Genomic DNA, 27,839 nt, shown 5'->3' with positions numbered 1-27,839 from the left:
AGAAAGGAAAATTATAAGAAAACTTTTAGGTCGTAAATTTCAAAATAATCAGGTAAAATTAATTCCAAATAACAAACTTTATATTAAAATTGAAAAACTGTCAGACACAATAAGTAAAAGAATTTTACTTCCACTTATTCAGAATGAATAACAATAAATCGACTAAACAAATTTTTGATTTCTTCCAAAGTAAAAAAAAAACTAAAAGCAAATTGTTCACACAAGTCGAAGAAAACTTTTAAAGAAGTGAAGATACCTGACAAAATTAGAAGAGAAAGAGAAATTTTAAAGAGAATATTTAAAGATGAAAATAAAAGGTTTCAAGAAGCACCAAAACGCAAGAACAACAGAACTGAACTTTCTGAAGAACGAATTAAAGTGGTTTCAGAAAGAATGAAGAGGTACTGGGCAGATAGAAAAACAGAAAATAAAACCGCAAATAAATAAATGATCTAACGTGTTCCAAGGTGAATTATTCGGTGAAAAGTTTTCTATCGAATATTGGAAAAAAGGGTTTCAAGATTAAGTTAATTTATAATTTTAACATGTTTTATTTTATGAAAAAAAATGTTGGAAAATTCATTGACGTATTTTTAAAAAATCGATAGAAAAACATTTATACGCAAGGTACATCAGTGCATCCGTTTTTTACTGGATTTTTATATACCGAGTAAATATGCATCCATTCATATGAGTGTTTAGGAACGTTATCATAGCTTTAAAGGTATAGTTCATTAAAAATTATATTATATGATGACTATATCAAAGAATAATTTATAAATATTATGTATCTTCATGTGAACAAATATGAGAACTACGAGACCAATTCAACTTCTAATATTTTACTTTTCTTTTTTAATGAAATTTGTGTTTGAATCACTTTTTTAGATTCGATAATGTGATTTCCCATCATGCGTATAATTTATCAATGATTTTATAATACGATTATTGTACGTAGGTGTACTTAAGTTAAAATTGAGCCCTTTGGTAATTAATTACATAAAATATATTACTGTAAAAAATACATATTATTTTTATTTTCCTAATGGGTAATCTGTTTAACTCATGAATAGTAAGCAATATCCCAATGAGATGGGGTGTAACGTCTTGTACAGACATAGACCACCAAAAATGTTATTCGCAACATCGAAATTTATTCCTAGTTCCCTTAGTGAACTCAACTTCAGCTCATACCCCTGACTTAGTTTCATTATGGACTTCAGTCTGGTCTACCAGGGAGAGTCGGACAGACCTCCTACTCCCACTCAGGTCCATCGCAGTGTCTCGTGTGACATTTACTTTCACTACTACTATCGTCAAGATGCCGCTACGCCTCACGGCTGCATGGGAATCTATGCCCTCGGCAATGCAGTCGTCATCCCGCCGACAGTGATGCGTGCTCATTCAAAAACTGCCCTCGTCAAAACGACGCTACACTTCACGACTGCATTGTCACCCATTCCCTCAGCAGTGCAGTCGCCGTTCCACCGACAGCTAACATTTCAACAATAATCACCATTACTTTTATTGACTAACCGTGGCTCGATGCCAACACGCCTATCTCCGGCCAATCAACTGTCCAGGCGGTCCCTAGCCACCCGGGGTGGCTACTCTACTTATATCTCTCCAGTCGCCAGCCACCTCTTCAGCCATGATAGTCCATTCTTTGCGAGTCTTCCAGCTGACTCGCAGATCAAGAAAGGGATTTACTGTCTCGAACTCCCTAACAACTCTGGTACGTTCATCCTCGTACCGGGGACATACATAAAGGACATGGTCCACAGTGTCGTTGACTCTACCGTCCGGGCACAAGCCCAAATCAGTCAAACCGAAGCTAGCCGAACTATTCCTAAAAGCACCTTGTCCTGAAAGGAATTGAGTTGTGTACCGATTGGGGTAGATCCACCTAATTGCTCGCAACTCCCTAACATTTGGGAATGTACCATGCGTGTATCAACCAGTAGAAGAATCGTTCCACCTAACTTGCCAAGAGTCAGAACCTTGGTCTTCAATTTCTCGCATACGCCTAGATGTAAATAGGCCTCCTTTCTTAGAAACATACCGCTTGCTACGTTCTGTAGCTAAAAGTCAATGGGTTTTACGCCGGCGATCACAGAGACTGCCTCTCTCGAGACAGTTCTGTAGCCTCAAACAACAGCTAACAATAGAAGACGGTGGGCTCGCAATAAAATATTCCTTTAAGATTGGAATTGTAGACGATGAGCCCAGACGGGCGCAACGTACAACATTATGGCCTCGCAGACACTTTTGTAAAGAATACGCCTGATACGGTAATTCAACCCCCAATCGGGATGGATAACTCTACGAACACCAAAGAAGGCATCTATAGCGTTCCTTGCGACAAACTGAAGGTACTTCCTGAATTGAAGCCTCTTGGATGACACCCAGATATTCCTGAACGGTAACATACCTAATCGGAAGGACGTCCATCACGACCCTCGGGTGACGGGTCGCGGCTAGACGACCTTTCAGAAACACCATAGTGGTTTTCTCCGTACTGACAGACTTAGACCGACCAGTCCTGTAATGTATGGTTAATTCATTGATTCTCAAACCTTTTCGCCCACCGCCCATATTGAGAATCAAACATTTTCTAGCACCCCCCAAATTTTTTAATCTTACCATATGTTAAAATAATAGTAATAATTTCAATTGCTGTTTTTAAGATGCACTCGTAAAAACAGCAATTGCAATTATTGTTTTTAAAGACCGAAGTGTCCGTTTCTCTTTAAAGTGGAATATTTCGATTAAGAAAAATCGTAGACATACAAAAAAAGGAATTTAAAGGTAAAGTCTTAGGCTTTTAAACAATTTTAATGCAGTTTACTGAAAAAAATTTTTTTTATTTATTTATTATTTTAAAAGCAAGATGTGAAGCTGGAATTTAAATTTTTTTTAATCAGAACCAATTTTTTAGGCTATTGTTATCTAGTTATATATATTTGTATGAAGCAATATTTATCATTTTAGAAAAGAAGTTACTTAGAAGCAATAAGATTTGTTCGGTGCGCTTTCAATCGTACATTATACATTCATCTCGTTTCCCAAACATATCCTTTTCACAGCGTGATTGATTTTTTAAAGATTTTTTAAGTATTTTTAATATTTATTGTTTATTTATTTATTTTTATGGAATAAGGATTAAGTGCGATTATACGTAGGTCATATCTAAGATAACCTATTACTAAAACCTAGTCGTTATATAAAAGTATTAATTTTTTTCCATTTTACACAAAATACATAATTACAACGAGCGAACTATGTAACATAAAAATTCCAGGAGGCTGAATCTCATATGATAATTTTACCCGATGTTAAATTTTTTTTAACTTCCGGGACCACCGTTAGGAATTGCTTCAGAGAATGAAATGAATGATTTGTAGCGTATGTAAAAATGCCATGCCTGACCGGGATTCGAACCCGTGACCTCCGGATGAAAGGCCCAGACGCTACCACTCGCGCCACGGAGGCCGGTAATCTCCTTTTATAATCTCCTGTTAAGAAAGAAAGTATTACTTAATTTTTTATTGACTTCTTAATGATATAATTATAGGTTTTGATTGAATGATTTTGAAAATTTTTTTTTTATTTTCCTTGAATTTATTTTAACTATTCGTTTGCGGACGCAAGTATATTTCGATTAAAAATTCGTTATATTAAAAACAATGATTTGATTAGACTTTTTGGTCAACTTTGCCTGGGTTTAGACCACAACAATATTAAAAAAAAAATTATTTATTATTTTTCTTAAAGAAGTATAGGAGCAGTTAACCATTTTAGTACTGAGATGGGCTTACAAAAATTTATTTTTGATTACTTCTTATCTTTAATTATTATACTACAAGAATTAGTACAGATTAGATTAGATAATTGCTTTTTTTCGATTATATTTTACTATTTGAAGTTGTTTTTTCATCGTCGTAATACTTACATAACTTGGGTTATAACTATGAACTGAATAACCCTAAGTATTCTATAGATTTTGTTACATGACTTTCCTTTATATATATATATATTTAGATGAATATATATGTACCAGTAGACTAAAGTATCAACGGCTGTAGACAGGTGCTGTGCGAGCTGCTGTTTCTGCTAGACAGGTGCTCTGATCAGCTGCCTTCTTCCTTATGTTAGCTTTGCCTCGTGCTTGCTGTTCGTTGAACGGCCCGTGGCTTTTGATTATGTTTTTAGTAAAAGTGCCGCTCTTGCCACACTTCTGTTCGTGTACCATTTAACGAAGTTAAATTTTGTATACCTTGAATAGTTTACTTATATTTATATTTTATTTTTTATAAGTATTAATAAATTAGGTTTCCTTAAAAACCCCACACAATTGAAATAATATTTTTTATTAGACATGTGTGTCAATAAAATTACTTTATTAACTTCGTTTAAAGGTTAGTAATAACAGTGTAGAATAATATTTATTGTTTACAAAACATTATTAATTCTGGCAGACGGTTAAATTTCGAACTTAACTTTATTAATTCATTCAAAATAAATTACTATGAACTTTAAGTCCATTTAATTTCTTGAACTTGTCATTTAATTCCAATTTTTATTTTATATAAGGTTTAAATGTATATGAATAGTAACGTTAATAACAATAATATTTTAATTCACTTATTTTACGTTTTAGTTTTTCAAATTTAAACCTGCAGTTCAATCTTATTACAGTAAATTTGCATATTTATAATATAAAACCCTTTAGAAAAAAATATATGACAAATTAATTTTAATCTGAATTGTTTTAAGGTATACTTGTATTCAGTACACCGTAATAGTTAGTTGGTCAAAGTAGATCAAACAGGTTAAGTTATTCCAAAGAACACACCATGCATCATCGTTAGCATGCACGCAACATGAAACAATTCAATTGTTCGTTCAGGAATTTTACCTTTTGGTGGGGGGATGAGCTGTGAACTTCAATAGTTTTTATTAAATAAATTATAAAATAGTATAATGATTTAATAATCTGTTCTAATAATAATTGCTATTTTTTATTTTATAACCGTGTTATACCCAGCTTTGATATAATTTAGACTAATAACTATTGTCGTTCTGATTCTTACACTGTAACATAAAGGGCTAAATAATGCTAAATATAAACTGTAAAAATTGTTAAATATGATGTTATATTAGATTAAATGTATATCAGAAATAAAGCCGATTTCCATGGCGAAGAAGAGATAGCGTCACGGCCATTAATCTGGAGATCCCGGTTTGAATCCCGGTTAGGCTTTGTTTTCGATAATTGTCACAGTGAACTATAGAATTTTAATTAATTTTAGATTCATTTCTAATTAATCAATAAATAAAATAATTTTAGTTTGTTATAATTGTTTATTATTGTTATTATTATTTTTAAATTGGATCTTTAATGAAACCCTACAAGAAAAAAATCTAACGAGTTCAAATCTGGGAAGCGAGGTGGCCATGCAATTGAATCTTCACGACCTATTCACCGACCTGGGAATCGAATAAGAAGAAAATCTCGGAATTTCAGGCGGTAGTGAAGTGATACTCCATCTTAATTAGTAGTATTGCTATTCATCTTGGTCATCATCATCTAGGAATTAGAAAATTTTGAATCATATCCAGATAAACGATACCATTTACGGTTTCTTCTAGGAAGAAGAACTGGTCATTCTCTCTGGAAGAATCTGTCTCAACGAAGGTTTGGAGCAAAGAGCAATTTTTTGCCTATTAGGAGGCTTCTTATCGTAGTTTCCAAGAAAATTACGTTGAAGTTGCTGAGTGTAAATCGGGAAACCAAAACACCAGCGCACCACTAAATGTATCCGTTTTTAACAACACTGGTCCCAGCGTTGGTTGCCGAATTCAGTACTAATGAACTATGCGAGTTAAAACTTGATATGTTTTTCTGTGAAATGAGACCTCAATCTGTAAGTTATCTCAATAAATTTTTATATTTTTTTAAGTTGTGATGTCCTTTTTTAATCACTTCGTTTATTAGGTTATATTTGTACATACCAGGGTAGTTCGAAAAGCCCACCGGGCTGGTCTAGTGGTTAACTCGTCATCGCAAATCAGCTGATTTCGAAGTCAGGAGTTCTAAGGTTCAAATCATAGTAAAGGCAGTTACTTTTATACGGATTTGAATACTAGATCGTGGATACCGTTGTTCTTTTGTGTTTGGTTTTTCAAATAACCACATATCTCAGGAATGGTCAACCAAACTCTGAACAAGACTACACTTCATTTAATTTATACATATCATCCTCATTCATCCTCTGAAGTTAATATCTTACGGTGGTTCCGGAGGCTAAATAGAAAAAAGAGTGAGCGCAGTTCGAAGAGTTGTCGGACTGACACAGAGATGACGCAAGTATGACCTAGTGGCTATGATATTTAACTATGATTTTTTAGATATAGTACTGCCAAATTTCAGATGCATATATTTAGTCGCTTGTTTGTAGCGATCGAGTAAAGCAAACAAGTTTTGTTATTTTCCGGAAAAAGAATAGATAAAATTGAATTGGAGCTGTTAAAAAGTGCTTTGTTTTAAAAGATTTAACTCTGTTGAACATACAAAAACGTTTTAAATGATTCTTCCTCTTTGTTTTCAACGGTAAAAAAGTAGGCTACTGAATTTAAAAGTGGTTGTACATATTCAAGATGATGAACGCTCAGCATGACCAAACACCTCCACGAAATCTCCACAAAAATCCACAATGACGTATTAAATGATGTTATATCCACAACAACTGAAGGTACCCGGGTTTGCTGACGTTTCAGACATCTCTCTATTGATCGGTCCACTACATTTTACTCGATATTTTGGATATGAAAACACTTTCCGGTCGATGGATTCTGGGTTTGTAAACATCGATCAAAAGCGCCAGTGAACACTTGTTTAAAATTATTTAAATGCTATTCCGCTATGTTTCTTTGAAATTTTATAACAGTAGATAAAATTACATGTCAAACATCAAACATTGGATGGAATCAGATGAAAGTGCCACAAAGAAAGTAAAAATGAGTTCATCTACAGAAAAAGTCACGATTTTTTGGAATTCTCGTGGTGTAATGCTCATAGACTACCTAGAAAAAGACAGGGCCCTCACCGGGTATTATTATGCTTCACTAATGAAGCATAATAAAATGTATAAGACCGACTGAACGGTCTTATTTAGGCTTAAGTCCACATCTGGAGAAAAATAAAGTGCTCTTTCACAACGATAATGCGACTTCACACACACTCGAATTATTACTGCAAAACTCCATGGTCTGCATTTCCAAGTGCTTTGATATGCGTCGCATTCACCAGATTTGGCTCAAACCTGAAGAAATGGCTCGCCGGATTCACTTCAAATGATAAAGTCATAGCCGAGTCAAACCGCTTATATTTCAAGTCTGACATTTCGTATTTTATTGAGGGTATTAAAAAGTTCTGAAAAATCGTGTTGTTTTGTCAGGCAGACTTTCCGGATTACCCTCGTATTATGAAATTAACAACCACAAAATGCAATAAGCTGCACCCTATTTATTAGAGAGTAATAGATTTTTAATTAATTATGATTTTAAACAGCTTAATGTATATATATATATATATATATGTGTGTGTGTGTGATTTTTACGCTACAGTTATTCAGATATCTTTTTCACATTTTTTCACGGATTATTCAATAATTTAAAATACTTTCTTTATTGTTATATAATTACTTTTATATTAGCTGTGGTATGATATCTTTTGATCACGCATTTGTTGTTCAGCACATTAAATTTACTAATTTTATGTCCACATAACTGGATAAACATGATGAGTTTTTGAGCGCGGTAGATTTAAAATATAACATATTAAATTTTTTTGACAATATTAATATTAATTTTTTTATTGTTAAAATATTTATGTAAATTAAATGTAAAAATATATTATCTGTACGGAAAAGACCACCATGCTTTTTTATTGGAGAGATAAACAAGAAATTTAAGAATGAATTATTACTATAATTTGTTTACATTTAATTCAAATACTTTATTATCCGTGACGATCGAAAGTGAAAATCATAAAATTAAAAAAAAAAAAATTTTCTATAGATAAAAATTTAATTTTTGTTTCTAATTTGGTTTTTTTCATGACAAAAATATTTAGTTTTTGTCATTATTCGAATTGAAAAATACCTTAAACGCATGATATTTTATTTTTTATTTCAAGCATGAGTTAGTAGTAAAATATGTTAACTTATACCATATGTTTTTTAAATTATTATTCAGTAACCCGCATTTGTTATTAACGACTTGCAAATTATCCGCACGCAACTGTTTGGGAGTTTTGCTTACTTCTGCGAATGAATAGGTTGTAATTTTCGTATAGACTATGTAATACGCTCGTGTTTGTGGACATGTAAGTGTATCTGTATGTGAGGAGTATAAGTATTATTGTTATCGTGACGTCTATTATGACAAAATATGTTAAGAAATTTTGTCTACTATTAGCTATTACAATCTGTTTAATGTTGGATATTATACGATTCCACTGTATTTCAAGCGAAATAAATTATACAATGCGACGAATTGTGCGTTGTTCCATATTGACTGAGCGACCTTATTTCTTAAAATATAAATTTTTTTTAACATTTTTAAACATTAAATTAGTGTTATTAACATTTTAATTGTTACGTTGTTTGTCATGAAATTTCCAATCTTTATTCACAGCTTTTTTATTAACAATTGTTTGTGTTTTTTTTTATTCAACTTAGTATATCTTCTTTTTTTTTTTAAGAAACTGAAAAGAAATCAATACAGGGAGAAAATGTTTTTGTTTTCACACAGATTATGTTTTTGTTTTCCTTACGCTTTGATTTGTATACTTTTCCTTGATATCTGGGAAATCTGATTATTATAATTTTACGTTCTTAAGGCAAACTGAAAACAAGTATATTGCTAGCTGCAGCGCTTCAGTAATTACTTTAACTGTTTTGGCATGTACGTATTAAATATATAAAAACGGGAAGTTTAAGACGTACCCTGAAGCTAATTTTTTCGTATACCTTACTCACCAATTTCGCTTTTATATCTTGCGTAATATTTTTCACTACTTGATATCTGATATCGTTTTGTTATATAAATATTTTCGTTCACCGTTGATATTTTTATTATTAGACTATTCATCTGCAAAGGATAGGATACTGTCTGATAAAATGAAAGTGCTTTAAGAAATAATCTTACGGAAAAAACGAAGACATTTATGGTAAAGAAGTCGAAAGAAACTAAAGGTTGTGCCAAACGAAGAGGAAGAGCTCCAAAATCCAAGCTACCCATTTTTTTTTTAAATGCCGTGAAGGGGAAATAAAATTTAGAAAATAGTCTTAATATGCGTAGAGATCGATAATCGAATAGAAGAAAAAGCGATTGATTTTTTTATGATAATTTAAATATATTTTCCTGTACGGGCAAAAAAGATGTTGATGAAGTGAAGAAGCAGTTTCTGGTAGAAAAAAGTCTACGGGAGTTTCGGTGAATGTTTTATAGTTACGTAAAAAAACTGAACTACTTTCCTTAAGAAAGCCTTTATTAGTTCTTTAAGATCTTGAGAAAAATAATGTTTGAAAAGAAAGTAATTTTTGTAGAATATATTTATGCCGGTTAATAGAAAATTTTTGCTGGATATTGTCTTGCTTTCGTCAAGATGAGGATCTCTTGTGAGTTTGTGGATGACCCATTTGTGGTCACCCATTGTCCGAAGGGCGACTTAAAACACCTTTTGGATGGGTTTGTTTGTTTCCTTTCACAGTCTTTCTCATCGATTGATCTTCTCTTTCTTAATATTTATCCGTTTCTTTTATCTGTAATCGCTTCTATTCGTGGTTGTTCTGTGGGTTTTGGTTAGATATTCATTGAATCTGTGTTAAGTAAATTAAGCCCTTGTATAATTATTGTATCGTCGGTATTATGTGATTTGGTGGTAACACTCTGCTTAGGGATCTGTCTAAAAATGAATTAAGTCCGAAATGGAGTCGAGGTACTTATTCAAATAAAAACTGGTATTTTAATCTCTTTTATACATTCACTACACGCATACAACCGACCGGATACTGGTCATATGGACTGAAGTGTAAATTCTAATGAACACGTAATGGTTTCATCTGACTCCATAATTTTTTTTTATAATAATAGTTTTTACTTACTTATGCATCTGCTGTATTTTAAATTTGACAAGATTAATTTTTTTATATTATCTTGGTCAAGTGATGTTCATACGGGTTTCGTGGCTTATTTACAAAAGTTTTTTGAATTTATATTTATTTATTATTAATATTTATTAAACGATAATTTTTATAGAGATAATATTACGCTAAACCCAATCTTCGCCGATTCATCTTGCATCTATTAATGTTGTAATAGAAACTTATTAAAAATATATCGCTGACGTCATTAAATTTATTCATAGGCTCACTATTGATTAATACAACTTAATAATATACCTAATAATCGGGCCTATATTTTTAACCTAATTAAAAAATAATAAATTCAGGTTTCTTTATGTTTGTTTATTGTAAATTATAACATAATTTAAAATTATGTCGTAAAATTTAAAAGCAATTAATTGTATGCAAATTAGTAGGCGCGTCTGAATAATTAATTCTTTTAATAAATAATCGTTATGAATTCTAAATTGGCGGAATATGAAACAAAAATCGTAAGTATAAATAACTTAATTCTGCGATGAATTTAAATGTAAAATTAACTAAAAAGTTAAATTAAGTTTTGCAAAAGTTTGACGTAGATAGGTATTTCAATTTAATGAATATATACTTTAGTAAAATTAATATTTCGGGTGTTTTTCTTTTATCATTCAGCTATATGGAGGTTTTTGATTGAAAAAAAAACAAAATAAAGATACATCAGTTAACTATTAGATTTAGTCACGATACGAAAGTTTTCGGATGTCTTATTGTTTGGTTACATTATTCGAAGTTTCAACTTGAACAACTTGCAACTAAAATAAAATATTGTATCTGAGTTTAAAATTAAAATTCGCTCCCTTCTGGACGATTGTAATAAGGTATTTAAGAAAAAATAATAGTAATTCTTATTAAGTTATGAGTGATTTCGATCTGGAAAATTCTGTGTTAAAATATGTATTATATATATTCTCGTACATAAAATTACAATTGTTAACCTGATAAGTCTGATAAAATTATGCTATTTGTTTAATCCACCGGGTTGGTCTAGTAGTGAACTCGTCATCGCAAAATCAGCTGATTTCGAAGTCGAGAGTTCAAACGTTTAAATCCTAGTAAAGGCAGTTTTTATATGGATTTAAATTTCTAGCTCGTAGATACCGGTGTCTTTTTGTGGTTGAGTGTCAATTAACAACACTTCTTAGGAGTGGCTGACCTCTCTTCTCTCTCTCGTTTTCTGTTTAGACTCCGGAGCCACCGTAAGGTATTCCTACTTCAGAGGATGATATATATGAATATAAATAAAGTGTAGTCTTGTACAGTCTCAGGTCAACCATTCCTATTATAAAAAAACTGCCTTTACTAGGGATTGAACCTTAGAACTGTTGACTTCGAAATCAGCTGATTTGCGATGACGAGTTAACCACTAGACCTAGGTTGGTCAGGAATGGTCGACCTGAGACTGTACAAGACTTACACTTCATTTACATTGATACATATCATCGTCTGAAGTTATACCTTTTGGTGGCTCCGGAGACTACACAGAAAAAGAAGAGGCTAATTATTTTTGTCGAGTATTATTTTCATATAATTATGATACCGATTAGTTTAATAAGCTTCTTTTATTGTATTGTTGATAGTTTATTCTTAGATTGTTATAAACTGATGGTTCTAACTGTAGACATAAATTAAAATTAGTGTTTTTCTTTGTTTTATTTTTGCCATTGTTTCAATCTTTTATTTATTAACCGTTAACTTTTCTTATAGTAAATCGTAAAATAATTAGCTTTGAAAAAGATTTTAAATTAACTTTTTTCTTTTTACAAGAGTCGTCTTTTTTAATTTTAAAAGCATCACATCGGTCGTTCTTCTGAAAAATACTATTGTCATAATTTTCCGTTATTCATGACTTATTATTTTTTTATTACTTTGTTATAATCTATTGAGTATTAAAATGAGGTTATTTGTTGAGAGTACGGTATAACATTCTCAATAGATAGGTTTCATTGTTGTTTTTCCTATTCATTTACGTTCAGCAGTTATTCATTTGCATAGGATTTCATTTAAAGATTGTAAAGTAAAATATAGCTACATTTATATTTTGTGTGTTGTTTTATTATTGTAACCTCGAAGTTGTGTTAATATAAAAGTGTGTTGTTGATGGTTTGGTGTTGTAATGGAGATTGTTATAGAAGTAGAAGGGTGTGAGGGGAAAGAGGCGGAGCGATTTTCAACCAATAATAGATACGTACTTTTCTCCCACTTTAGCGCCTCTTATACCGTATCTATTTTTTCCTTCTATTCTGCATTCTGGTTTGGTTGTCATTCGTTTTATTTTTAATCTCCTTTTTTCTTTCTTTTAATATCTTTTTTATTTTTTTTAATTACTTATAATAAAAATGTATATATATATATTTATTTTAATTGGCGACAAATTCTTTATTATTATTTTGAAATATTTTAATCATGTAATATTTATTTATTTTTAGTAATTCTAAATTAAAAAAAGACAGTTATTTATTTTAGCAAATCTTTTATTTAATATTTCGTTCACTTAGTAGTCCAAGATAATATTTTAATGTAAATTTACTTTCAATAATTTTTATAATTATTATTTTTTATTAAAATAAAAGTAAACGATAAATTGGAAGTTTGAGTGAAATTATGTATATTTTTTAATAAATTATTATCCTTGGCCTTTACAATTAATTCATTAGTTGTGAGTGTGATAAATGCAGTTAGCGGTATATATTAATTTTAGGAGCCTTTAATTAAAATTTAATAGGCATTTAATACGAAAGGGTCATTACTTTTACTAATTTTAATTATATTAACATACTTGTGGTAATAGAGATTTTTTTATAGCGAGTTATTTATATTTACAAGTTTTAATTTAGAAATAGACTGCTGTATTTCCCGTTTTATTTGACTTTTAATTAAATTACTTTTTTTAAGCTGTAGAAATTTTATAATTATTCTGTTATTTCTATATTTAGTTCTCATCAGTATCATATATAGATGACAAAAAATTAGTAGTCAGTATTATATTTAAATTAAGTGAATTCTGTTTTAGATAAATAAATTATTGCTGTTGTAAAATGTCGCTAACCGCTGTGGCAGATTCATCTTTCATTCGAATGTTAAATCCAAGTCAGGTTAGACAACATCATGCGCTACAAATATTTTATATCGTATTCCCTCGCGTAATTTTATGCTTACGTGATAAATTAAACTATTTCTTAAAAGAAAAAGTAATCTAAATTTACTAAGTTAATATAATTTAGTAATAGATTATATAAATAAATCAAAGTGTATAAAACTTGGTAAATATAATTAAACATGTGTAAACTTGTTGCTGCTAATTTAATTTCATGACAAACGTTTCATTTTGTCATATATTGTTTAAAAGCTCGAAGATTTTAATTGAAGTCTCAAAGAACACATGCGTTAAAAATACGTGTACACAACAGTATATACTGATGAAAAAGTTTTTAGCCCAACGATATAACTTCTTTTTTTAACTTCTTAACATGAAGTTTTTTTAATGTCTAGATTTATTTGTATTTTACTCACCTAATTAGATTATTTGTATTTGTTCTCGGAGTACATTTTTTTTTTAATGTATAAAAAACTTCTTCCTTTTTAGGCTGATTTATTCTTTTTCATTAGTGAAGGTAGATTTGATTTTTATTTATTATAAGAACAAAGTATTGGTTTTGCCAGTTTAGTAATTGAGTGTTTGTATCGAAGTTGTTTTTATAACTAAAAATCTCTCCTTTTTTTAGCAATTATTTTGGTTGTATTCTTTTAAATCGTTTTCGTATTCAGATTTAAAATTTTTAAAGAACGAATTTAAATGTTTCTTTGAATATATTTCGATTGCTTTGTTTTGTTTGTTAATTTTTTCTTTTCTTAAAAAAATATTTAAATATTCAAAACAGTAATATTCTAAAATAAATTTTATTTTTTGACTGTTTTAGCCAATACTTTAACTATTGCTTGTTTACAACCCAAATTGTAATTATTTAGTTTAATATTTGACTATTAAAAAAAAAACTATGTAAAAAAAGTTTAATTTTTCATATTTTATAGTGAGTGAATGACATTTACCAAGGTGGTTTGTGTTAGTCATTTAGTGTCATTGCACTTGCGTATATCCATTGTTTTTTATTTCAGCTAATTCAGTTTCATTCTCTAGGCACGCATTACTATAGTCTATGTATTCATCACAAGCATAATAATAAAGTAGTTAACTTCGTCCTATAATTTTTTTTCAAGCAGGCATCCCTTTTTTAATTATTATTTTGATTGTACTTCTATAATTTATTTATTTTTTAAAAAACAATATTTGTTTACTTTCCCGTCTAGATAACTACAGCTCTAGAAGGGAAAGTATTGTAATCGGTCCAATACGACCATATGCGTTTTTCACCGGATCTCAACGTTTTAACACCTAAGGAACACAAAACTCGGTTAGAAATTTTCCGGATGCTAGTGTTCGTATTTAAGTATTTGATGTTGGCCTCTAAATCACTTTATATTTCCAGAATTAGTGGATAGATTTGATTAAATCAGATTACGTTTATATATGAGGCATTGACGCCATTAAATTTTCAATTTAAAAGGTCAAGGGGACGAGGCTGTAGAGCAAGGTCACCCTCGATATCTCGAGATTTCGGCTGAGTAAGGTCGCATCTTTCTTATGTTCATTTATTAACAATTTAAAAAATAACAGTAGTTGCAAAAAACATTTTTTGCAAAATCGCACCTCCACCTCAAAAAACTCTCTATACTACTGCTATGTTGTGACGTCACAGGTGAACGGTAGAATTAAATAAATGGATAATATTTAAGGTATAAAAAAGTAACTCGGTCTGGTTGGGTCTTAAACTCGATCGCTCGGATTACTTGGTACCTAGTGCGTTAAGCCTCGCGGCTTCACCGTTCTGCCGATCGTAAAAGCGAAATTTGTTCTATGTAAGTTGTGAAATTACATTAGTTCAGTTAATGCCGACCGTCGACGCTACGCTGCTACACGCGAACGCGAATTACATACGTTATGCGCGCGCGATTTAGTTAGAATCATTGAATCTAAAAAATAGAATCAGAATCAGAATCTAAAAAATATTATATTTAAAAAAAATGGTAAATATTTTATTAAATTTATTTTTGTGTGTAAACCGTGCATCAGAAACAAGCCACACTTGTAGGACTTTCACAATACAGCTGTCATCAGCTTTTTTCCATTTTACCTTAAAATAAATCTGCTGAAATTTTTTTGACCGATCTGCTTTTGAATATTTTCCTATGATATGATCTTCTACTTTTTTTATTGTGCTTTTCGTCAGCTAGAAAGCCGTAGAAAAGGAGAAAAAGGTTTTATATCGCGAATAATAATATAGGTTTCACTAGAATTTATTATATTATTGTTATTTTTATTACTTCGCTTGATTTAACTATTAATATTTACTTTTAATTAAGTATTATACTGTTGTACATACTAATTAGGATAGATCAGAAGGCCTGATTTTAGAAGAGAAGGACTTCAGCCACAGGTTGGGCTTTTTACTGCCTCGGGTTAAAAAAAAGTCTTCTGACCCGTCAGTACGGAATATTCTCCTCGACCAAAACATCATTACCAAGATTTCAGTACTCTAAAGATTCCAACATCTTTAATACCAATCTACTAGGTTTCAATCGAAATTCACAAACTGGAAATCAGAAACTCAACACAGAGAAGTTGTAATGAAGGATATAGAAACGGATAGTTAGTGAAAGAAAAAAACTATTTATACGCAGAGGGACCGTAAAACTAGATGAAAAACTCACCAAAAGGCTTGCTTAAATCGGCACTATCTCTCTCTCTCTCTCTCTCTCTCTCTCTCTCTCTCTCTCTCTCTCTCGATAAAAGGTGCCCGTTCTTGATCGAAAGAACAGGTTAACTTCAAAGTGGATTAGAACACCAAAATGCAAATGGAACGTTTTGCGTCTGTCAAGTAAAGTATATGTTGCAACTTACTGCATTCTATGAAGATATTAAAGAATCACTCGATAGCAGTCTCAAACTTTCCAATGAAAACTTCAATGAAAATCAGTCATCTGAATTGTTTGGCGTGTAAGGTATTATGGTGAACTATAAACCTTTCACCCGAATGCCACGCGAGGATCATTCATTCAATTGTTATATCAAATTATATTATCTAGTGAATGTATACAATAAATCTAATGTAGTTTCATTTCAAAAAAAAAAAAAAGTTGCAATGAAATATTCATCATAAGTACAGAAAACATATCTTTGTATATGTTATATGTTTAACCCGTTTATAAGATTAATTATTACGTCACATCAAGAATAAACTCTTAATTCGCGTAGGTCTTTGGTAAATATAGAATCACGCCAGCCGGAAGTATCGAATTATTTTTATTTAAAAAATGTCTATTTTTAATCGCAGAATTAGTTTATTAATTTTAGGTCTACAAGTTTTATTATTTATATATTTTTTTCATTTTTTGCTGTAAATTTATAATAAAAATAAATGTGTAGCTCTGTGTAGAGTTGTTTATCCTTATTTGATGATACCAATTTGTATGCGGATGATAAACTATGAATTTCAATATATTAAATACTTTTGTTTAATACTGTACCTTACTTAATATCATGTTAACTACTTTTTTAAATACGTATTTTAATACCGTACCATTAAATGGATATACTTCAATAAACGGAAGATTTGGTATTAATAAAAAATAAACAGCGCTCGGTTTCATAAATCTACTTATTAATGTTATCTTGGAAACTGGGTACCTTCTCGTATACAATAAGACTAAATGGATAAATTAATAATTTATTCATAATTTTTTAATTTTGCTCGTGGAAAAATGTGTTCGGGAGATGTTTTATCCAAAATGTCTTAGTTTTCTACCGGTGGTATTTATTTTTACATAAGACTAATAAAAATAAACAAAATATTAACGAAAAACTAGATATTTTTTCAAACAACAAAAAATGTGCAAAAATGTTTCAAAATCAATCAAATCTAAAGTTAAATATTGCTAAATGACATATTTTTACGTAAATCTACAAAGTTGCATAAAAATATCTGTTTTCATTCTTTTTTTATAACAATTTATTTATAGCATCATTTACTGGTACTTCCTAAAACTTATTGAAAAATTAACGTTTTTGAAAAACTATCTTTTCCATCTTAAAGTACATGTTTTACCTTACAAATACCAGTTTAAATATTTGTATATTTGAAAAAGCAGAATTAATAATGAATGGTTTTGAGCGGTAGCCAAGGAATCAAAACACGCTTTTTCTACAAAAAAATGCAATTTTCAAGTGTTGATAAATAAACAATTAAATAAGATATGGAGATATCCCGTGTGGAATGAGTAGGTACTCAAGAACAGAATGCTGTATTGATTTTCATTTTTTGCTATTTGTTTATTGTTATAGGCGTTTATCAACAATTTGAAAATTTTAATAGTAGATCCGGTCAGTCAGAAATTAAAAATACTTCGAAAATTTGACTGATTTATAGGCTTGGGTTTTATGAATCTGTACATTTTTGAATTATCAATAGGAACGGAGTTAAGTTTATTTACTGGGCGCCCTCGAGTTACGCTATCTATGTATGATACTCGTAGCTACAGTGCTATTTTGAGTTTATTACAAAATTCGCTAGCGCCCACAGTTTTGCTCGTAGAAAATAGTACCCGGCAGGTTTTTTATGCGAAACTTTCTCAGCTATCTATTGGTGGTTTTTATTTTTATATGCGATTAAAAGTAAAGCCGCTATTAGCGAAAAGTAAACATTTTTTCTTAATTTGTTAATTAATAAATTAAATTACTAGAGCGTACTTTTATTCGGATATATTTTTCCGAACTCATTTCAATAGTATATTTGCTGCAGTAAATTTTTTCGAGGTTAAAATCTCTATTGATTCAGCTAGCGAGTGTAAATGGAATGATCATTGCTTGCCATGCAAGAAGAATAAAATTCTTCCAATTTGTTTTTAAGAGGCTTACATACGTATACGTATAAAGGTTGAAGGAGAGAAGTTAATCCTGCTGGAATAATTACTAATACAGAATTTTTTTCGGTAATGAATTTTTCACATTTTCAGTTTAATATCGCCGAAAGCTATCAAGGACGAGTATGTATTTTACCTTTTGCAAGCTTTTGGACCTACGAAACCTGAACAGTTTCAACCATTCATCCGTAAAGTGAATAATCACCCGTCCGTTTTCATTACATCCAACAGTTACCGTATTCCCTTCGGAAATTTTCTTTGTGCAAAGTCTTCAGCTTGAAAATAGCAAAAGTTGAAAGTTTTGATCCATCTGCTAAAATGGGAAGCATAACTCTAACATCTTTGTTTTTTCACAACCACCAGTTTGAATAGAAACATTTCTTTCATCGATCAATGTTATAGAAGAATTCTGTAGCATTTCAAAATAAACAGGCGTTTCATCAGCGTTGCCTATTTGTGATAATTCGAAGTTGAATTTTTGCGTAAGCCGTTGAAATTCTATAAGGTTTTCTTCATATGCATTTGACAATATTTAACAAATAATGGTCCATCTTCTTATAAACAAAACCAGATTATATATAAATTTTTGAAACCATCCTCCGTTAGCTGTAAAATTTTCAATATTACTTACTGAAGCTAATTGATTCGTCTTTAATGCGCATCTCTGTAGAAATGCAAAAAATTTTTCCTTTTTTTTCTTTAATAAAAAAAGTAGTTCTTGTTCTAATCCGGGGAATTTTCTGCAGTCGGTCCACAAAACGACCGTCTTTTTAAAGATGCACCGAGCAATTAATAATTTTCTTTCGCCATTGTCGAATACATGATTCATCGATGTCATATTTTTTACCGGCTTCTCGGTAATTGATAATTTCAGCTTCTGACACAACTTTTAATTTTTCGGAACTGTAAATGAACAAAGTTTTTTTCGTTTGAAAACTTTATTTTTAATCAAAAGGTATTTAAAAAAAAAAGGAAAGGAATGTGACTCGTTTACAAGTTTGAGATCAACTGAGTACTGAAAAGTAAATGAAAAGCTCGTGAAGGAAGTTCACTTAAAATTAAAACTGAAACTTACAGTATTTCCAGAATGTAGTTTCATTTTATGTACTTTGTTAAAGAAATAATAATAGAGGTATAACAGTATTAACCCTTGTTCTCTTCCTCTAATACTAGAGGTGAGTATAATAATAAATTTCATCATTGTTTACGTGTTGTATCGTTTTCTTCTAATTATATATAATTTTTAAATTGTATATCTTTTTTAATGAAAGTCGTAACACATTACATCGCGATATTCTTTTCTTATTTCTTTAAGTAAATTTTGGTGCCTACTGTAAAACGTTCAAATATTTTGTTATTAAGGTTTTATTGCAATAGACTGCATAAGTTTATTATTACACTGTATGCGGCGTGTACAGGAATTTAAACGAAATGTTGGCAAGGTTATTTGTGTTTTATTAATAGCTATCTATAAAAACTTCGGTTAGATTTTATATTATATAATTCGGCAGCGTTATTTTTTTGATCGATTATAAAATAGGATTTTTATTATAAAATGTTTTAAGTAAAATTTCGTGATTTCAAGTATAATTTCTATAAATGTTTGCGTTTTTATCTTGTAGTGGTATTTGATGGTAGGAAGATAATTTTGGGTAAACGCCTGCAGTACGCAGGCCAGCACTTCCTGTATACCTGCTTGTGGGGCGGAGTCGTCTATTGCGCAACTTGCAGGCGCTTCATCTCCCTCTTAACCCTTTTTGGTTTCGTACGTTTCTCCCCAAAATTTTGTTATAAATAGACTTATAAATTTACATTATTTTTATTTATTTTATGGATTATTTTTTATTTAATTTTGTTTTTTTTTTTTTACTATTTTGTATTAAATTATAATTGCTCAGTAGTATTTTTGCGTTTATCTTCCTCATTGTAAAGATGAACATTTTTAAAATGTTTTATCCTGAAGTTTTAAATGATTTTTTACATTCGTAAATTCTTTCTTGCCAATTATATGGTAGTATACTGTCCTGGTTAGCCTGAAATTATTTAAAGGATTTTTTAATATCACGTGTTTATTCTACGAAGTTAAAGTTTTGATTAGATATGGAATATACTTGGCTAAACAGTATTGCCAACACAATATATTTCAGGTTTTAATAATAGTTTTTTGTATCTAAAGTTTGCGTTTTACGATAGATAAGTTGAAATATTCAGTAATGTCTGAAAGTTCAATAAAAATATAATGAACTTGCTGCTTTATTTTTTAATCTGTTTTCTTATTTAAATCAAGACTAATCGTTTTAACTATTTTTCTCATTTGACGTTGAATAAACCCTATATTCAGTTTGTATGTGGACCTAAATTTTTAAAAAGAAAACGCTTAAAAAGTGTATATATGTTTGTAAAACGTTTGTATATGTGGGTGTGTATTCTCTATTCATGAATTTATTCATTGACTGTTTAGCGTATTTTTTCGTATTATTTTAGAGCCTTACGAACTTAATAAACATTTGAATTACCTTATGAAAAAGGAGAATGGTATTTTGCGCTTTTAATTTTGCATTTTCTTGTATGATTAAATACGGGAGGGAAAATCTTTCCCAAAAAACCGTAATAATGTATAGAGTTTGCTGATACCATGCCAGAAAATTTTGAAGAGTTTTTTGGTACAACTAAAATTTTTTGGTCCAAATTACAACCAAAATAGACACAATACACACACACACACACACACACACACACAAACACAGAGAGATACATATATATACACGAACCAACGAAATTTACTCCCTTTTTTTGAATTTCATTTATTTGTTATTTACTGAGAAAATAGGGTTGTAATCCGTGAATAGGCTTTACAAAATTAATAAACTTTTGAGCTGATGTATTTTTCAAAATGAATATGTCTCTGGGGAATGCAGAAGGATGAATTGGAATTATAATTAAAAGAATGTTTCATTAAATTTTAAAGGCATGGATTATTATTATTAATTTAACATTTTTCTCTGTTTCATATTATGGATAATTGACAAATATCGTAATCAATTTTAGATATACTGTTTTGTACCTTCTTCTCTTGTAACCCTTTGATATATTTTCATTTCCCCCTTTTTAACGTTATTTAACTGTACATTAGAAACAAACCGCTTCGAATAGGATTGTTTTCTTATTTTTATATACAAACATCTAAAATGTGCTTCCCCGGAACATTCAATACAAAGTTGTACTGAATTTTACAGTCGATTTGAAGGAGAGAAAGCCCAGTAACAAAAATTATTTTGCTATTATTATTATTATTATTAATAATAATAATTTATAAAAATAATAGTTGCTGAAAAATAATAATGTTTTTATTTTCTGAAAAAAGTTATGTTTTCACCCGTACATTATAGATTAAATTATACTTACCAAAAAGCATTTCATTATATTTACTTATTTCTGCGTCACGGGTCAGAAGTTTAACATATTACGCCGTAACATAGCATAAATTATATTAAATTTTTATAACTGTAATCGTACACAGGCACTGTATATTATACAGCGATGGAATAGTAAAATGTGTTATAATAGCTTAAGAAATATTTTCGTCGAATGGTTACATTCTGAACCGTATTTTAACATCTATAAATTAATACAAGAGACGGCTGACCAGCTTGTTGCTCTTCTGATGGCTTATGAACCAACAATTGTGTTATTAGATTTGTGTTGTGTTATGTTAAGTGAGGTTGGTTTTTTTTGTGTGTTTGTTATCATACCACACCGGATATCCGCTACTGACTGTTCTGCTGCGCCCGCGCTTCCTGTCTCCGCGAAACTGAAAGTGTTAAGGACTATATGAGTGTAATGTTTCCGATATGAAATTACATTGAAATTTTATGCTCAGTAATTTATTTTTCATATTTTTTAACTGCGTACTATAAATAAATTAATCTTTAAATCTAATAAATATGTTATCTATATGATAATTATTTTTTTTTAATTCAAATATTTTTTTTTGTGGCGTTGACTAATGTATAATTTCAACATATGATGTTGTAGATGACTAAACCTGTTTATTTTGTAATTATTGTTTTTATTGGCAATTAATTATATAAACAGTTTAATTAGAGTTTTAATTAAAATGTAACCCACTTCAACCTTCGATCTTGTTTTGATGATGTAGGACTTGCGATATTTATCTTCAAATTTACTTTTAAAATAAGTATAAAATTATAAGTTTAACACAACTCTGTTTATTTAAATTAATGCACTTTTTACGTAACCGAAAGGCAGCTTTATCGTTCAGCTTTTTAATTTTGCTTGTATTTTAATAAAATAATTTTTAAATGATGTCTATATCTAATTTTTTATCGGTCTCTTCTTTCGTGTAGATCATTATGTGTACTTGTATTGTCATTATTAACATTATATGAAAAATTTAACTCAAATTTCTCTTTAATATCTTATGATATCGGTATCGGAACGGTAGGGTTTTATGCCTTTTTTTCATTAAAAATGTTCTAGCTTGGAATTCCGGCCAATTTTGGTTTTTTTTCATAATTTATTAGTTGAATATTTCTATGTAAAACCCAACTTAATCGTTAAAAAAAATTAGCTTCTATCTAAACAGAATTTTCATTAAAGATATCGATTCGTTTCAAATCTATTACATGTATATAAAAAAAGATTTTGTATCAACTTGCACCTGGCCGTCTAGCCGTTATAATATTAAAGGTTTTACTTTTTAAACATTTAATTAAGATTTTTTTTTTCAGGAGGATATAATCAGTTAAGGAGCCCCGTATGTGACGGACGTGACGAGTCATCACCACCCCCATCTACTGGGGCGCCGCCCCCACCTCCTTTTATACCATTGCGTAGTCATCATTCAATATACCATCACCTTAAAGAAAGTAAGTCCGATATAAAGTTTGAAGTTTGTGTGTTGGGGTGGTTAAAAGATAATTTCATGTTAAGTATATTAGATTTAGATTAGATATAGATAGTTGAGTTTAGATTTACCTGATAGGTCCTTCAAATAATGCAAGTATACCTGGTTGGAGAAATACATCGGGAGATGTTGAAGAAATGTTCAGGAGATGTTGAAGAAAAATAAATTGAAAAAGAACATATTCTGTAGTGACCAGAATGGGGGGAAATATGTATAATTTTTTGAAAATTCAAATAATTCAATATTGACTATTGTGCTAATTAAATTCAAAGAGTAACAATTTAACGACCAAAGCACAGTAACAGAAAAACCAAAACACTAATACCAATAAAAACTTTTTTATTTCTTTTTTTGTTATTTGTTGATGTAATTATATAATTATGTACTGACTGATGATGCGGGATCCCGCGAAGGTTGACTATTGGTATTAGTTTTTTTTTTTTTTTGAGGGGGGAGGGATTTTATGTTACTTTGTTTTCTTGGTTGTTATTTTTTTTGAATATTTATATATTTGAATATTTACATCTTAATGAGCTCTTGAAGAGAAAAATTGGATTTTATAAATTTATTATTTTTTGTGCTATTGTTGTGAGTTTCAGTTTCTTTCAATAAAGTTGAAGGAATTATGGGAAATTGCTTATAAAAAGTACCTCATTTTTTATCTCTTCTCATTAATGTGATTTTAACTTATTTAAAGAAAGTAAAATATTGCACAAAAAAAATTAAAGTGTATTCAAGAATATAGTTTTCCTTTTGTTTTAAGTTTTTTTTTGTTTTTTTTTTTTGTTTTATATTTAGTTTTAATATAATGTTCATTTAGAAAAAAGTGCTAATTCATTTCTCAGTGAAAACATGCAATGTTATATTGAACCTTACGGTTTTGAGACGCATAAAATGTACATATTTTCATTATTTTAAGCAATGAGAAAATTGGAAAATATTTGTGAAGCAACATTGAATTTCCATCAAATCTTATTGGAATCTTAAAAAAAGGTATCGCATTAGATGTACTGTTGTTTCACAAAACTGTAGAATACATTACAGGCCTCATAGTTGTCTCTTTAACATTTGTGTTATTTCTCTAATAATACAAAGTGACTACTCAGTTTTGTAACAGATGCCTGGAATTACCAATAATTTTAGTTGGAATAAATAATTGCTTCTCCAAGCTTCATACATTATTTTGATACTAGAACCTTTTGATTTCCTTTATAGAAACAGGATCTGCTTCATTTTCGTGTATTTGTCCTGTACTTGTATTCGAGCATCCTAATTATAAATGATACACATAGCTTTTAGATGCAGCGTTAAAAAGGAAAACCAGGTTTTAATCTATTTTACCTCAACTGTTTTTTCATCAGTCTTGTTTCTAATATATGGCTTATCATTTCATTTCTCTCATGATCTCTTCTTGCTTTTCTCACATCTTTATAACTTTCCCTATGAAAAACCTAGTTTCACAACATTCATTTAATTTTGTTTCTAATAAATGGTAGTACTCATGTTTTGACATTTTGCATTGTTTTTTAATTGTATTTCTTCATTTTTATAATGTTTTTTATATAATATTTAAGATTTTTGAAACATCAAACTCTAGAAGGGGCTGGGTTATCATATCCATGCGTATGTCATATAAAAATAAAAATCTATGTTTAAAAAATATTTAATTTGGATAAACAGGTAATATAATAATTTTTTTGTGGGTATGCAACTTTTTTGGTGGATCATGTTTCATCTAAAATAAGAAAATACTTTCTTATTTTAATGATTTTCTCAAAAAAAAATAGAATCAATCTGTGGTTCAAAATAGAAAGAGATTAATAGATAGAGGTGACAGATTGATCACAGTGAATCATTTTTCTTATATTCTTTAAGATGTGAATTCCAAAACAAGACATTATGGGAATGTGTAATGTTATGAAAAAATTACAATTAAAATCATGTGTGTCGAGGTACATAATTTACGTGTTTCATTATTTTATCTGTCCTGATCTTCCTTACAGCTTTGAATCATAGAAAGCTGAAGTATAAGAAGTACCAGTCAATTATTGTTTTGTCTGAAAGTAATAATGTTTATTATATGGCCAGTCCCATTGAAAAACAGAATGAATATGTTATTTGCGTAACAGGACATGGCATTTTAGAGAGCATGGTATGCCAACCAATTTGGAAGAGTATTATATTGGATATAAAAAGGTAGAGGAAAATCATTTTCAGTCCTCATTATTTCTTATTAACTGTGACTTGGGATACTTGTTATCTTGAGAATTGGAATACTGTATCCAGAAACGACTTTTATCCCAGTCAAGCCTAAAACCTTTTAGGTGACAGAAACCTTCTGTGTGTGTGTGTGTGTGTGTGTGTGTGTGTGTGTGTGTGTGTATATATATATATATATATACTTACAAATCAGTATGAAATCCAATTTTTCATAAAGGTGTGATTTGATTATTTGCAATGTTGAAAGAGATCTCTGGGGAATTTAGGGATTGATTGAATTGATTTATGTGATTACAGAAAACGATGAATTATCAAACTGCCCAACTATATTAATTTACATTTTAGTTGTAATAAAGTGCCTCATTTTAAATAATTATGCTATGAAATCTAATTCATTGTTACAAAACTAGGTATCAAGAAATAGATGATTATTTCATAATAGAAAAGGGTTCATTAAATAACAAGGGACTCTTTTATTTGGCGTGTATATATATTTTACAGCTGTAATGTATGAAATTTAATTGGAGTTGTGGAAGTCAAGCCTTTGTATCATGTGTGATCGGTTCATCCCTTTTATTTACTCTAATAACATTTCCCATTAATGATCTATTTCCTTAAATTTTTCTGTAAATATATTAATAAAATTGAAATTTATTCAGTTATTCAAGATGTTATTTACGTTGTTTATAGGTGGATATTCACCACAGTTAGGAGAATCATCACTTAGCGGTGGTGGCGATGGAGGAGGTGGTGGCGGAGGAGGAGGAGGAGGGGGAGGAAGTGCAGATGATACTTCTTCATATGTTACACCTACACATACTTATGATGCCGAAGCCGAATACCATTCTCTTGATAGTAATCACCACCAATCTGGCTACCTCGAAAGTTCACCTGAATTTTATTCTACTGTACCTCACCCTTCACATCAGATGATAGATATTAAATATCCTCCCCCGGTTCAGTACTCAAAAACATACCCACGAACAGGTAAATTTGATACATGTACTATTACCACCATTGAAGTTATCTTGTATTGACATTTATATGAATGACTGTTTTTTCTGTTATTATGCTCAGTTTTATAGTTTCTTATAAAAATGAGATTCACAAAAAAGTGTGTCTGATTGATTGGATAAAGGTGTTTCATTTACTAACAGATTTGGCTGAAATTTTGACACCAAAACTAGTCATAAAATGTTAGTTGGTTTTTATTATATACAAATAAAATAAGTATCTTTCAAGATAAAACTACAATTCTCAATAATTAAATATTTTTTTCAGCAACACAAATAAAATTATTCGAACTGAAGTATAGCTACAATTACACATACGTTGAATTTCATAAAAATTATATGATAAAATATGCAGGTTTAAAGTAGTCGTCTGGATTTGATGGATTTTTTCTTTGATAATCCTGTCCTCATAAGTATTTAGATTGTGGGTGTTTACGTTTTTCTTCAAGCAGCCTCGTAACGAAAAGTTACAGACAGTTAAATCTGACACTCTTTATTCTTTTGGAATCAAGAAGCCTGCCTTCATCTTATCTGATTAGCACATCAGCCATTAAGGTTAATGTGCTGTCAACATACACAATATAGTCCTCCGAAGTCAGTCCATATTCAGCTATAGGTTTGAAGTGGCTTTTTAGGTCCTCAAACCTAGCTTTTACATATAAATTGAAAAATTATCAGAAAAGTAGTCTAACAATAAAATATAAGATAATGTGATGGTTTAACATATGTAAATTCCTATTAATCATGATGTAATCAGATATTACATTTTATATCAAAATAAAAACTGATGGTTTTTAGAGATAATTAAATAAAGTAATTGAAAAATGACATGTCTTTTTGCTTGTTTTTGGTGTTCGTGTAAAATTTTATCTGCTAGATGAATTAACATATTTTTTTTAATGTATACTTAAAAAACAAGTGATGATTCTAGTGGATCTGATTTGTGTATAGGTTATTTCACTTTTGTTTACAAAAAATTAAATTAAATATATTTGTTTGTAACAATAAAATCACCCTTGTGCTGTAATTTTTTCTTATCATTTTCTAAGATAGATAGATATCATTATTCTCTAAAGTAGAGCATATTTTTCTGTGTCAGAAAACACTTTACATTGTGTATTTCTGAAATAACTGAATTATAATAATTAAAAACCAAATATTTTATGTAAAAAAAATTTTCTTTTGTATTCTAAATTGTAATTTGAGAACTAACAAAAATTTTATTTAATTTTTCACAGTTTTCTGCAAATATTTATATAATTATTATATATAATTATATATAATTTGTAATAACTTTATTTTATGATGTTAAATAAGTAAAAATAGACTAACACTAGAAGATTAATAAACATTTATTTATATTTAATTAATAGAATAACATGACAGGTGATTTTTTATTAAAATCACAAATTTTGTATTTATTCTTCTTACTTTATATTAGTATTTAAAATACATTTCATAAAGTTATATCTC

The 27,839-nt window shown here is 29.7% G+C and overlaps 1 protein-coding gene across 1 annotated transcript in view; it reads left to right on the top strand.

Moving 5' to 3' along the window:
* pnt (ETS transcription factor pointed) overlaps positions 1–27,839 on the top strand; it is a 535,428-nt gene that overhangs the window by 496,381 nt on the left and 11,208 nt on the right. Inside the window, exons 6-7 of the mRNA XM_075365927.1 lie at positions 22,958–23,095; positions 26,044–26,340. Of these exons, the coding sequence (XP_075222042.1) occupies positions 22,958–23,095; positions 26,044–26,340 (435 nt within the window). The remainder of the gene's footprint in view (positions 1–22,957; positions 23,096–26,043; positions 26,341–27,839) is intronic.

Source organism: Lycorma delicatula, chromosome 5, assembly GCF_047948215.1.
Source record: "Lycorma delicatula isolate Av1 chromosome 5, ASM4794821v1, whole genome shotgun sequence".
Classification (NCBI taxonomy): Eukaryota; Metazoa; Arthropoda; class Insecta; order Hemiptera; family Fulgoridae; genus Lycorma; species Lycorma delicatula.
This window is presented reverse-complemented; position numbering and strand designations above follow the sequence as displayed.